General features: G+C 49.2%; 1 protein-coding gene across 3 annotated transcripts; it reads right to left on the bottom strand.

Moving 5' to 3' along the window:
- Positions 1–50: 50 nt before the first annotated feature.
- LOC148387575 (zinc finger E-box-binding homeobox 1-like) lies at positions 51–13684 on the bottom strand. Of its 3 annotated transcripts, none has more exons than XM_088397185.1 (8): positions 13548–13684; positions 8245–8427; positions 7767–7970; positions 7307–7509; positions 6417–6546; positions 4491–6118; positions 4260–4416; positions 51–4131 (listed from the first exon to the last, which is right to left on the bottom strand). In XM_088397185.1, the coding sequence occupies exons 1-8, from the start codon at positions 13660–13662 to the stop codon at positions 3488–3490; spliced, it is 3264 nt and encodes a 1087-aa protein (XP_088253311.1). In that variant the 5' UTR covers positions 13663–13684; the 3' UTR covers positions 51–3487. The 3 variants fall into 3 exon arrangements, with proteins under 3 accessions (XP_088253311.1, XP_088253312.1, XP_088253313.1); XM_088397186.1 differs by having other exon boundaries at positions 7307–7506; XM_088397187.1 differs by lacking the exon at positions 13548–13684 and adding an exon at positions 12366–12774.
- Positions 13685–13900: the final 216 nt, after the last annotated feature.

Genomic DNA, 13900 nt, shown 5'->3' with positions numbered 1-13900 from the left:
CGAGTCGGAGTACTCTGATTTTGAAATCATCCAGTCGGAGTCAAACAAAGTCGGGGATGAAGTCACATGTTTATTGTGAAGGGACTAACATTAGAAAAAAGAGGGTTAACGTGATGCAACACCATGGCACGATTAAAAAAAAAAAAAAAAAAAAATCAAAGCAAAACAGTTGGAGCTTCATTTCATGCGTTTTCAATCAGTAGCTTCATAACAACAACGTGTAACACTTTCATTCGGCTTTTCTTCATTTTATTAACACTTGAATAGAGTACGAGATGAATATTTTCACTTTTTTTTTCTTCATATTTTTTATCTGTAAAACAAATCCAGAAAAGTCCCAGAACCACACGGTGGGCTTAGCCTGTTTGATTTGCTGTTTTTGTTTTGTACTAAAATATATTATCAATTGACCCTACGCTCATGTATACTACCAATAATAATAATGCGTAATAAATAACCCACATAAGGAAAATACAAAAGAAAAAGACATAAATATATATATATATTTAAAAAAAAAAAAAAGTTGTGTCAAGACTTTGTAATACTGGCTTTGTTAAAAACACAACAATAACATCAACAAAAATACTGTTTCGGTAAAGTCAAACAGGAAAACGCGCAAGTGCCACATTGGCTAACGTTTGCCACCAAAAGTGCGGGACAGCGCGCCGCCATTTTCAACCTGTACAACTGCGCATGTGGGACAAAAACAAATCAAGTGTTAAATTGTACAAATTCTTTAAGTTGTAAACTTGACCTTTTATGGCTTCACAATGGAAATAAGACCTAAAAAATCTTGAACTTGTTTCCATTTTTGATTGAATAGAAACTTTTGATTTGATTGACCTACTTGACTGATTTGATTTGCTTTTGACTTAGGCAACACAATTCAATTTTTTACAAATGACAAACATCGACATCAGGTGTTACCAAATCATTGTCAAGTCATTTTAGATGTGAGTTTAAAGAAAGTTGAGTTAAACTGAAATGTTAACAAAATCTTTTTTAAGTTTAAGAGTAAAATACATTTTGAAGTTGATTTATTTCAGTTAATATTGTAAACATGACTTTAAGTGGGAATCACACTCTATTCAGGGGTGCTGGAGAGGAGGGTCCGTCGGGAGGTCGAACCTCGGATTCAGGAGGACCAGTGTGGCTTTCGTCCTGACCGTGGAACAGTGGACCAGCTCTACAGCCTCAGCAGGATCCGCGAGGGTGCATGGGAGTTCGCCCAACCAGTCCACATGTGTTTTTTGGACTTGGAGAAGGCGTTCTACCGTGTCCGAGGCATTGAGGGGGTCCGGTTTGGGGACCTCAGCATCGCGTCTCTGCTTTTTGCAGACGACGTGGTGCTGTTGGCTTCTTCAGGCCGTGATCTCCAGCTCTCACTGGAGCGGTTCGCAGCCGAGTGTGAAGCGGTCGGGATGAGGATCAGCACCTCCAAATCCGAGTCCATGGTCCTCGATCGGAAAAGGGTGGAATGCCCTCTCCGGATCGGGGATGAGATCCTGCCCCAAGTGGAGGAGTTCAAGTATCTTGGGGTCGTGTTCACGAGTGAGGGGAGGATGGAGCGCGAGATCGACAGGCGGATCGGTGCAGCGTCGGCAGGAATGCGGACTCTGTACCCGTCCGTCAAGGTGACGAGAGAGCTGAGCCAAAAGGCAAAGCTCTCAATTTACCGGTCGATTTACGCTCCTACCCTCACCTATGGTCACGAGCTATGGGTCGTGACCGAAAGAACGAGATCCCGGATACAAGCGGCCAAAATGAGTTTTCTCCGCAGGATGTTCGGGCTCTCCCTTAGAGATAGGGTGAGAAGCTCGGTCATCCAGGAGAGACTCAGAGAAGAGTCGCTACTCCTCCACATTGAGAGGAGCCAAATGAGGTGGCTCGGGCATCTCATCATGATGTCTCCTGGATGCATCCCTGGGGAGGTGTTCTGGGCATGTCCCACCGGGAGGAGACCCCGGGGACGACCCAGGACGTGCTGGAGAGACTATGTCTCTCAGCTGGCCTGGGAACGCCTTGGGATTCCCCAGCATGAGCTGGATGAAGTGGCTGGGGAGAGGGAAGTCTGGGAGTCCCTCCTGAAGCTGCTGCCCCGCGAGCCGACCCCGGATAAGCGGAAGAAGATAGATGGATGGATGGATGACTTTAAGTGTAAAGAAAAATGGCAATTGTGTAAGTAAATTTAAAAGAACTGCTTCATGAACCGCATCAACAATTGGAAAAGAATAATTAAAAATGTATTGATTTTTTATGCTAAAAAGTGGAAAACTGGCTTTATCAATTCTAATGACAACGTTTTAAAATGGATAAAAATCATTAAAATCCTTTTCTTGGTTTTTTTTAATGGTGAGACAGCGAATGTACTCGCCTTGGGAAGTTTAGAAAAAACGAATAATTGTTCAAATTCCGCAAAGGATTTGATTTCATGGCGTGTGGCGGCTATGGTTAGCAGGCGGCCAAACGACGCCAATGTGGCGCCGGGCACTCGTAACAGACGTAAATATGAAAGCGTCGCAGGAAAGCGACGGCAAGCAACACGCAAGGTAAAGAAACAAACAGAGGTTTGCCAAGACGATGACAACGACAACACTGTTCAATGGCACTTTTAACAGCACGCAGGTCTTGCATAAGGCAGGGGGCGCCGCCCATTTTTCTCATGGCTGGCTTGGGGGGGAATACTTCTTTTGTCTTCCTTAAGGCTAACAGTCAAAAAATGAAAACAAACGGCGGCTGACATCAACTAACGCCGGATAACACTGAAAGGGCGACGGATGGAAAAACCGTAGTGCAGCGCTTTTTGTTCGTAAAACTTGAGGAAAATACTGAAGTCGGAAACGTTGGCAACTCAAAACAAAACAAAAAAAACAGTAAAATTGAGTTAGTAACACAAAGCAAAGCATCTATAAACATTTGTAACACTGATAGATGTATAAGGAAGGAAAAAAGTTCAGGCACACCTGGGTGTTTGGACACAGTAGTGGACCGTTAAAAGCAGCCAACCGGAGCCGCGGCCGCAGCTTGAGCCAGAAGTGCAACTGGACCCTGAACCGCCGCAGTTGGAGATCGCAGACGAGCTTCCCCCCATAGAATACAACTGCAAAATATGCATTTTTAAGTGCAGTGAGGCCCCACATATTCCAAGGCCAAATCACCAATTTGGGGGATGATTCTCTTCAAGAAAAGATTGGTGTCGAACAATTCTTCTTTTGAGCATTTGAGGGGGTTTGTTTGAACAAAGTTAGTGCTTTGCCGTCATCTTGGGCAATTTGAAAGCTTTCTTTGGGGTGGGGTGGGGGCTGCCAGACACTGTCAAGTCATTTCTTGTCAGACTAAAAGAAGTACTGACAGAGTAAAAACAGTACGTCAGTCAACAGGCTGTCACAGTTTCCATGTCATTTTTCGATGGGCCAGTGCATTTTCAAAAGGGTTTATATTCCCTACGAACTGGATCTGGAGCCAGAGGAGTAGAAGCTGGAGTCTCTCAAAGCGTGGGGGGTTGGGGTGTCGCAGCTTGGTCGTCGGAGGATTCCTCGCTGTCCGACCAGTCCCTGATTCTTTTGTACGCGCAGTCGGCCATCTGTTCCAGGTGGACGCCGGCCGCCTCCGCCTGGTCCGCCTTGTCCTCGACGGGCGCCTCCTGCGTCTGGTCGTGCTTCAGCTCCACCTCCACCACCTGGCACGCAAACTCATCCACGTCGAGGTTTTTCTCTTTCTCTTCAGGTCCTTCCTCCACTTCCCCGTCGTTGTCGCTGTCGTTGAAGTCGCCCTCGTAGATTTCGCACTCGCCGTCGTCCACCTGCACCACCCGGATGTCGTCGACACACATGGCTTCGTCGTCGTCGTCCTCGCTCTCGCCGACGTCCGAGTCCAGCGCGGCGTCCGGACTGCCCGCCACCGTGGCCGCGCTATCGCCGTCCGGGCTGAGGCCGGAATCGGAGCCATCCCGCTTGCAGTAGGAGTAGCGGTGGTTCATGTGCTGAGAGTAGGAACCGGAGTGCGAGAAGCGCTTGCCGCACTTGTTGCACTGGTAAGGTTTCTCGCCCGAGTGGAGGCGCGAGTGCTCGATCAGGTGGTGCTTGTGCTTGAAGGCCTTCTTGCACACCGGGCACTCGTGAGGACGCTTTCCTGCAAATACAAACCAAAAGGTCACAATGAGTGTATGTGCATGTGATGTGATGACTACGCCACCACACAAGTCCTAAAAAGTCAGACTCTCCCCCCCGCCCCCTACTTGCGGGTCAAAGTCGGCATACCTGTGTGTTCGTATTTGTGCCTGAGCAAGGAGCTCCCCTTTTGGAAGACCTTGTTGCACAGGTCACAGGAATAGACGCCGTTTTCCAGACGCGGCTTCTTCATGAGTGATATCTCCCTCTGCTCATCCGCCACAGCATCGGCGCTCTGTTCGGGTGTCTGCACAGAAAAACAGACAAAGAAAAGTTCAAGTCTGGTCAGCTTCAAAAAGCCCTTTTCCACGGAGCTCATACCTTGTGCCCGTTGAGCACGACCGTCTCGGCCGCGCCTCCGGCCGTGTTGGCGTAGGTGTAGGTGAGCTGCGGGATGAGGATGGTCCGCTTGGCGGAGCCCCCCATGGCGCCAAGGCACCCCACTGTGCCCTGACCGGCGATAGCCACTAGGGTGGGCAGCTGCGGGCTGGGCACGATGCTGACGGCAGTTGTGTGCGTTTGAGGCGTGGCCACGTAGACGGTGCGACCGCCCACCTGCTCCTTCCTCAGGCAGGTCAGATTCAGAGTGGCGGGGGACGCACCCTCGGAAGGCGCGGTGGCGCAAGTGGTGGCAGTGAGGGACTTTGGGAGGGACAGGTCCAGAGGTTCTGCCTGGGACTCTGTGACCTCCGGGTCCTCCGGCTCGCTTTTGACGATGACCAAGTCGCTGGCGTTCAACGAGGGGGAATCGGACCGGGATCCAGATGCGGCTAGCTTGCCACCGTCTACCGACTCAGAGTTTAGACGCTGAGCCGTCCCGTCTCGGCAGCTCTTTGTCCCAGAGTTCCTCTTGGCAAACCATTTCTGCACCACGCCCACGGGAATACGAACCGAGTCCGAGATCTTCTCCAGCTCTGCCCGGTCAGGGTTGGCGTTGGAGGCAAAGTAGGTCTTCAGGAGGCTCAGGAGATCGTTCTCGGCCGGCTCCTGCTGCAGCGTCACCCCGGCGTCGCTGAGCAAGGCGGCGAAGGACGGGTCCAACGCGGCCGAGTCCACCGCCTCCCCGTTGGCTGCCTTGTGGTGCTGGAGCAGGTGCAGTGCCTCCAGGTGCTCGGGGCACTCGTCGCAAAGTGAACAAGCGCTAGAGCCGCAGTCGGGCGGAGCCGCCTCCCCCTCTTCCGTCTTGACGCTCACCGCTTGCTCTGTTTTTGTTTCCGTGATGAGCACAGACTCTTCAGGCTCATCCTTGACCAGGCTGAGGTCCACCTTGGGAGTGGGCGGCTTATCCGCCGTTCTGGTCGGGACGGGTGGAGCCGGGGCAATGTTGTTTTTGACAAAAACCGGCATGGGGTGGGCGGGGACGCTGGAAGTGGCGGTGGCGGCGGCGGCCGGCGCGGGTCCAATGCGATAGTTGATGATTATTTTGGTGGTGCCGTCGTGGTCCACGAAGGCGGGCAGGCTGATGATCTGCTGCTGAGGTTGCTGTAGCACGATACCCGGCTTGCCCTGCACCGTGGCCCCGTTGGGGGGTCCCAAAACCTGCCTCAAAACGTTGCCATCCAGAGCCACCTTCAGGACGTTCTGCAGCTCACTCAGGTTGATGTTGATGGGCGGCACCAGACCCACGGTGGGGATCACCATAGCCACGCCTTGAGATAGGGCTTGGGGCGCCGCCCCGTTGGCTGCCGGTGCCCCCGCCACCACGGCCGGCTTGCCGGGGTGCTCGCTCGCCTCCGATTTGATTTGCGTGACGGGGAGCTGCTCTTGCAAGGGTTTGCTTTCCACCCGTGGGACGTCGACGATGGGCGGCGGCGACCTGACGGCCTTGCGGGCCAGGCCGTTGGGAGCGCTGGCCACACTCACGCACTTCTTGCTACTGATGTGCGAGCTGTATGAGCCTGAGTGGGAGAATCGCTTCTTGCAGTTGGAGCACTCGTATGGTTTCTCGCCTGGAAAGCAAAACAAAACAAACAACCGCAATGATAGGAACTGGAGTCAAAAGTCAAAATCAATGGTTTTGACAAACAATCTCCAAAGTGAAACTGGGTAAACCTCTAAAAGCGACACTTCAGTCTCAAAATATGAGCTCAATTCAGTTTGGAGTGTCACTCGTCAAACAATTGAACAACTCCAATTCAAATAAGAAGAAGGAGATTCCTTTTGCGAGACATTCAGCCCTATTTTTTTCCCAACAATGAGTTTACAAATGCTTTCTTTTCACATTTCAGCCAGTGCAATCAGACTCACCGCTGTGAATGCGCAGGTGTTCCTTCAGGTGGTGCTTGTACTTGAAGGCCTTGAAGCACTCTGTGCACTTGAACTTGCGAGCACCTCCTCCACTTCCACCGCCACCGCCGCCGGACGGCTGCACGTGACGCTGAGGTAGCAAAAAAAAAAAAAGAGATGCCGTCAGACAAAGCAAAATAAAAAGGAATTAGCTAGCGTAAAGAACCGGCCCTGCTAATGCCACAGAGAAGTGAGGCAGGTGAGAACACGTGTCACCAAAAAGGAGGGTCCAAGCTCAGTTGGACTGGTTCACTCCGATAAATTGCTAGGGGTGCTTTCCCAGAAGAGAGCGGCTGTTTTAGCCAGGGCATAAGAAACCAAATCGTCAGAATAAAAAAAAAAAAAATAAAAAAAAAAGAAGATTCTACTTGGACTACGACTATAAAGGTGGCTTTAGTTTTAAACAATCGTTTGCATGCCAAAGTGAAGCAGACGTGTTCCGGTAGCACCTGCGGCTGACTTCAGTTAATCATTTATCATCTATCATCCATCTGCTTCTTCAGGTTTGTTTGACTTTTTAACTGTCAATAGTGGAGCTATCAAAAAGCAAAAACCTGGCCGTGGTATTAGTTTCGTACGTCCAGACAGGCAACAATTTCCAGTTCTTGCAAAGACAGGAATGCTGTCTTTCAACTGGAATGGGTTCTTTGGAATCCAAGCCAGTTTCGCTTCAGATTTGGTATGATCATCATGCCCCTAAACACACACAGACTCTTCACATTTTAGTTTGAAATTTGAGTAAACCATTTCCCATTTTGGCCATTTTCCTTTTGCAGCATTGGATTCGGAAGGCATCTTTAATATGAGAAGACCCACAAAAAAGTCAAAAAAAAAATGGTGGCTGTCCCGACCTGCTCCTTGTTGCCCCGGTGGTGGCTCATGTGCCTCTCGAGTTGCGAGCGGTACGTGAAGGTATAGCTGCAGTGCGAGCATCTGTAGTTGTCTTCACTGGTCTCGTGCCGGTACTTGATGTGCTCCTTCAGCGAAGCGTTGCGCTTGTAACCCCGCGAGCAATACGGACACGTGTGCAGCTGAAACGTGTCCGGCGTGCCTGCTGGAAAAATCAAAAGACGATCTGAGTTTCTGCTAAGTTCACTCCCAACTTCTGCTGGATCTATTTCTCCAATGACAACACAGACTATCAGGAGACAACTGCAGAAATGCGTGGATGCTTAAGGGCGCAGTCGTCACTGCTTTCAACCGGTCTGAACTAAGTGTGCAGAAGGGTGCTGAAGATTAGGTTTTTTTCATTGAAGACAAAATTGTCTTTGATGTTCACAAAAATGACTTGTTTGTGGACGGCGCTGTTACCGTTTTCGTCGGCGCCCCCCGTTTCCGTGGGACTCTGCTCATCGTCAGCGGCTTCTGGGTAGAGGGCGGCCGTGTCTCCTTTCCGGATGATCTCCTGCTCCTCTTCTTCCTCTTCTTCCTTCACGACAACCTGCCCCTCCACCTTTCCGTCCCCTCCTCGTCCATCTTCACCTTCTTCTCCGGACACACGCTGATCCTCTTTCACTGAAAACACACACAAGACATGCTCGGAATGATTCCATCTGGAGAAAAAAAAAAAGCTGCTCTGCAGAGACACCGCTAGAGGGCACTACAAGCCAGAAAAATAAGTTTGAAAACAGGCTTTAAGGTTTTCAATTAGGGTCTTCCTTCTTTCCTTAGGTTATTTTTTAAATCAAATGTTTTCGTTTCCATTGCATGGACTTCATGTTTAAGCCAGGTTAAAACATGCTTGTCCACATCATTAGACATCCCAATACTTGAGTTCAACATGTTCTACCTCCATTCCAAGCGCCGTTGTGTGCTAATACTGCGTCGGTGGCGTCTGTTGCTTCTTTGGCATGGCGGCGGTCCCTCCTCGCCACGGCGGCATCCGGCGGGATTTCGTCCTCCACGATGTGTAGCTTGTCATCATCGTCCGAATCAGAGCTGCTGGCCTCCAAGCCGCCGTTCAAGTTTGTCACTGCGGGAGACAAGAGGAAAAGAATAAAGACAAAGCCAGAAGGCATATAATAAGTTTGCTTAACGCAGGAGCATTGTGATGATCGGCAACATGGTGACACAAATTACATACATAATTGTTGGTGTCTATATGATATTGTATGTCAATAAGTGGAAGCTATATCGTTGTTGCTAATTAGAATGACACAATATTGTACATTATATTGCATATAATGTGCATGCAGCAGCATCTTATTGTGAAGGGCCCGTCAAAGCAGATCTCCCCCTCTCTCCCTTCCTGGCCAGCAAGCGACCCCCACGCCAACCGGTGACCCCAAACAAGAAGTCACGAGCAAAACACGGAGGTACACTAAGTAGCGCACAAACACAACAAGAAAGGAGAAGTCCATGAGCGGTTGCCTCAGGTGAGCAAAAGTGACATGATGCGCGTCACCAGAGCACAACTAATGAGTGTGTGTGCATGTGTGTGTGTGTGTTGACCCAGTGCAGCTGTGCAGCGTGGGAAGCCAGCCAAACCCCAACAGACAACTACCCCACTGTGTGTGTGTGTGTGTGTGTGTGTGTGTGTCTGCAAGTAAATGTGACCAGACTTCAACACAGAGAGCAGCTGCTGCCTCCTTAAAGAGAAAGAAAGGCCATTTTTTGCTTTACACCCCTCCTATCATGGGAATTCAAATCATGTTATTAGTGTATTTCAAAAATTCAAATAAATTGACATCTTCCTGTCATCTCCAACTAACTCATCGAAGCCAACACCTCTGAGTGAGTGTGTCCCATGTAGTCACGTCGTACACCTTTGGTGCGGCAGGAAGTGACATACGTGGAAGCCGCGTGCGCCCACACACAGGAAGTGACACGTGAGGTTCAAACCGGTCACTTCCTGTTTCTGTCCCTCTGTCACTTCCTGCTTCTCACTCAGGTGAGGCCCTCACATTCAGATGTCTCAAGCAACTTTGAGTCCACTGGAGGTCAAGTGTGTTGCAACCAAATCACCTGCAAAAGTGTACATGTGCGTGCACTCGTGGGTTTTTTTTCACCAGAGCCTCAAAGGCCCTGCAGAATGTGTTCTTATTCTAAAAATAACCACAAATTATTGTGTTTGTACAATATGCCATTTAGCAGAAGAGGAACACTGGGTGATACGTGCCCCTTCCGACTTTTAACGGGACTTTCAGAAATTGCTTTTACTTTGATGAGGTGCCATTGCACGGGAAGTCCACGTGTGTCACACTAGCAAGCAGTTAGTGCAGTTAGCACGTAGCACATTAGCATCACCGCCATCAATCAGGCACCCCCGAGTGGCCTCCATTAGCGCTCCTCCAAGGGGATTCGTCAGTCTCGGAGGCGCCGCGACTTTATGCTGAACAGCTTCATCAACATGGACTCCGGGGACGCGCACACACACACAAACATACACACTTGCATTTCAATTACACAGCTTCTACTCTTTTGGCCGTCTTGAAAAAAAACAACAACATAACTATACTGTATATAAATTAAATCCATTTTAAAAAATTTTTTTGATCATTTTCTAATTCTCTTGCTGATACAAAAATGACAAACTGATTTTATTCCTGAAAATTGTACATTTGTACAATTGTATAAGCATTTATAACAATACATTTACCAAGGTAAATCTAAAAAAAAAAAAAAGTATGTTGCTTTCTTTGGGAGATTGGGGCCCGACGAACTCCGCCTAGCAACGAGTGGTCCTTGCAAAGCATTAAGTTAGTTGAAAGAATAAAATGATTTCAAGAGGAGCTGAAGTACGGCTGTTACATAAGTAAGTCTACCTACAGTCAGTGCTCGGTGCGGTGTGCTTCATTCCAGCCCACCCCCAACCCCCCTTTGAGTGCAACCAGCTGCTTCTTTTGAGCCTCTCAGGCCAAAGAAAGAAAGAGAAAGTAGGACGGCGAGATATGCAAATTGAATACCGCCACAAGAGAGACGCAGGACTTTCCCACCACCTACACTGGAGGAGGGGGGGTTTAGGCAACACACACAAGCCATTATGGAATTCCTTCAACATCAATCAAATGTTTCGCTTGATCGAAACGATGCCGATTAACGATAAAGAAGAAGCAGCGATGACGCTATCGTTCATCTGTTGCATAATTGTGACTGTGGAAGCTGAAAATGAAGGATTTGGCTCAACTGTAATCTGGCGCGCTTAAAAAGTTGTCATCAAAAGTGAAGGAAAGGCTTAGAGGTATACCGGGACTGAGAGAAAGAAAGGAGACAGCAAAAAGGGAAAGCGAGTTAAAAGCCATGACGTCTTGCTGTGTACTCTTTTCCATCGCTCTCTCTGCCAACCAGCAGGTGTTGTTATGGTTCGGCTGCCAACGGAACCGCTTCTCTCATGTTGAGGGAAGATGCCACCCATGTCAAGAGGAGTGCGATGAAGTCCCCGCAGATCATTTGAGTCACTTATCGAAGCACGTTGATGACATCACGGCATTTTAGCCCGTTATGATGTAACGTGATTACTTAACAGCTCACATTGCGCCGACTCGCACATGTGCTCCGTAGGGCTAACACAAAGCGTTTGTGATTTGAACTCTGACCTCTTGAAGGGGGGCTGAGCGGGTGTTAGGGGTCCCATGCAAACACTTCATTGTCCAGATGCTAAGGCCACGCCCTCACCCCCACCTCGTCCCGCCTCCGCAACACCATACTAACGCGGTAGCTTAACGCTCACATTCGAGGTTTCAGCTTTAGTCTCGCATTTCCTCTTTCGGACAAAATAAGACTCATAAAGAGCGCGTGCCCTCATATGACACCAACGCTAAATTAAGGCTGACTTAGTCATACATTAGAATGCAATAGAACAGGATAGATGGGCAATTTCAACACATCCAATTCACGGTTACCCGGCGACATTAACACAATTATATTGCAATGTGTTTACATTTTTCCTGATTTTTTCAACATTTTAGTCTCCTACTATTTTGACTTCTGAGGAATTTTACTACCTTTTTACATTTTTTTTTTATCTATATGTTCCGCTTCCATCGGCAGCTGTACCATTTTTGCAGTGGTGGTGGACTCACGTAAACACAATTTATATAGTCACATAATTACTTAAAAAATTCAAAATTTCACGTTAAAATAAAATTTTAGTCATTTCACTGTCTTAGCCCAAAAGTCTTTTCCCTGATTATTCAATTCATTCTTGTGACACTACAATTTCCCCTTTAGAAGCATTCGTAATTTTATCTTTTTATTATGGGAAGACATTTTTAAGATATTTTCTATGACAACTGTATCCTATTTTTATGCCTTTTACTGCTACTTTGCATGAATACTACGCAGCCAACAATAAATGAATAGTCGCCACACTTATGACAGTAAATAACCAACTGTTAAACCCTGGTCTATGACATCACGTGAACACGTGATTTCCACAAGGCAGGTCATCACCATCATCCTCATCATTTTCATTATCATCATCAAACGGCCTCGCCTGCATAACGATAAAAAGGGGGAGGGAGAATCACCTGCGGCCATGACAGCACCTTGACTCCCCCACATCCCGTGTTCCCACCTCGTCCTCCCAAAGCAGTCAGCGCACCAGGCGCGCCACAAACATCCCTTGAAAAGGCACCTTGGCTTGGCGTAGGTTTTACATCACCTGTGCGACAGACACCACGGAGTCAAGCGAGCCTCAGCCGGCGAGGGGGACTCGACCCCACCCCAACCTGCCTCACTCCACTGCAGTGTCGGCCGCCATTGAGCCGATAAAAGTGCGAATGAAGCGCACAGCACAATGGACGCCGTAGCACCACGCGTGGAGTACAATTTTTTCTCACCAACCAAACGCGCAACAACGAAAAAAGAGGCAAAGAAATAAAATCACGCACAAGAGGGTCACGATGACAAAAATCCCGCGAGATTATAAAAACCAAAAAGAATAAAAGGGGAGGAAAACAGCATCGCTACCTGCGCAGGTTGTCATTTGCAGCCCCCTTGTGTGTGCGTGTGCGGGTCGAGATCCTCGCGACACACACGACACGAGATCCGCTTCCGGTCGAGCTTTTGCAGGTATTCTTTTAATTCGTCTTATTTCTAAGCCATCGCAGAGCCGCCTTCAGGTAAACATGAAGAAGATGAGGAAGATGGTGATGATGATGGCTCCTGGACGGACGCACCGTCGTGACGTCATCACGACAGGAGAGAGGGGGGGAAAGGTGTTCTCCACCCCCTCCCATCCGCACGCGAATAACGGTCCCTATTAATAGCAGGCTAATACAGCACGCAAACTAACGCCGTGTGTCATTTTTTGACTAAAAACTCACGCGCCGAATATACAGGTGCGTAAAGTACTGACTGATCGGTGTCGTACGGTTTACTTTCTGTGTCGTGGAAATGCACTTCCACGGGGCTTTGCATAGAATTAGAGGATTAGTTAAGCGAGTCCCGTGTGAGCGATGACGCCAAAGATGAAAGTATTTTGTTTCCTTTTTGCGTAATCACCTCCACGCTTACCTTAAACGAGAAAACATTTGGTGCTGCAGCAGGGAGGAGCAGCAGGAGGAAAGGGGGGGGGGGGGGGGGAGAGGAAGTGGCCACGAAATAATAAACATCCCATCTCTCTGCCATCACCAAGCCTCGTGCAAAAACGTCGCACTTTAGACACAACTCCCGGAGCCAGGCTCCGACGATGAAAGTGACACCCACCGAGTTATCGCAACCCCTAAGGACAATCCACGGCTCGGTTCGGCGGCCCTCCGGAGTCCCGCCGAGCATCGCCCCGGACCAAGCTTTCATCCGCTGGCCGTTAACAAAGTGCGCGCGAGCGGTGGCCACGTTGTTGTGCAGAAAAGTTAACTGCAACAGTGTATAAAGTAGTTGGAACAACTCAGAGAAGTCACAAAACGAGCGCTTGCCTGACTTCTTGTAACGGATAACGGTTCAGAGAGAGTGTCGCTAGGCGGAGGGAGAGACGCCATCCAGGTATAACGGTACACCTCCCCCCCCCCCTCTCAGAAAACACACCGCCCCCCATTAAAGTCCACCAAAGTCGATAGCAACAAGTCCGGGAGGGAGTGTAAGTGGGAGTCAGGTCCAGGTCCCGGTCCGCACGGCGGCGGTGGCCCGGCCCGGGCGGAGTTAAACACTCACCGCTGCTCCGTTTCGGGTTGGCCTGTTTTCTGCGTTTACACCTGGGGCCATCCGCCATGATCGCCTCGCTGCGAGTCTGAAACACACAGGCACTCGCGAGACACCCCCCCACCATTCCTCACCCACCCATGTGTGCTTTACGACGTCACCTTCCCCCTCCTCCTTTCCGAACACCTGTTTGCGACGCTATCTTCTGCTTTACGACGTCACACCTCCCTCTTCTAAAGGACCCGAACACCTGGTTTGCGACGCTGCTTCTCGCTTTACGGCTAACACCTTCTTAGTCTTTTCAATAGACCCCCAACCCCTCCCTTAACCTCTTGCGGGAAAACATCTGGCTTACGACGTAGTTC

The sequence above is a fragment of the Syngnathus floridae genome, chromosome 14 (assembly GCF_059516105.1).
Source record: "Syngnathus floridae isolate MCC-2025c chromosome 14, RoL_Sflo_1.0, whole genome shotgun sequence".
NCBI lineage: Eukaryota > Metazoa > Chordata > Actinopteri > Syngnathiformes > Syngnathidae > Syngnathus > Syngnathus floridae.
The sequence above is the reverse complement of the archived record's forward strand: the minus strand, read 5'-3'. Positions and strand labels throughout refer to the sequence as shown.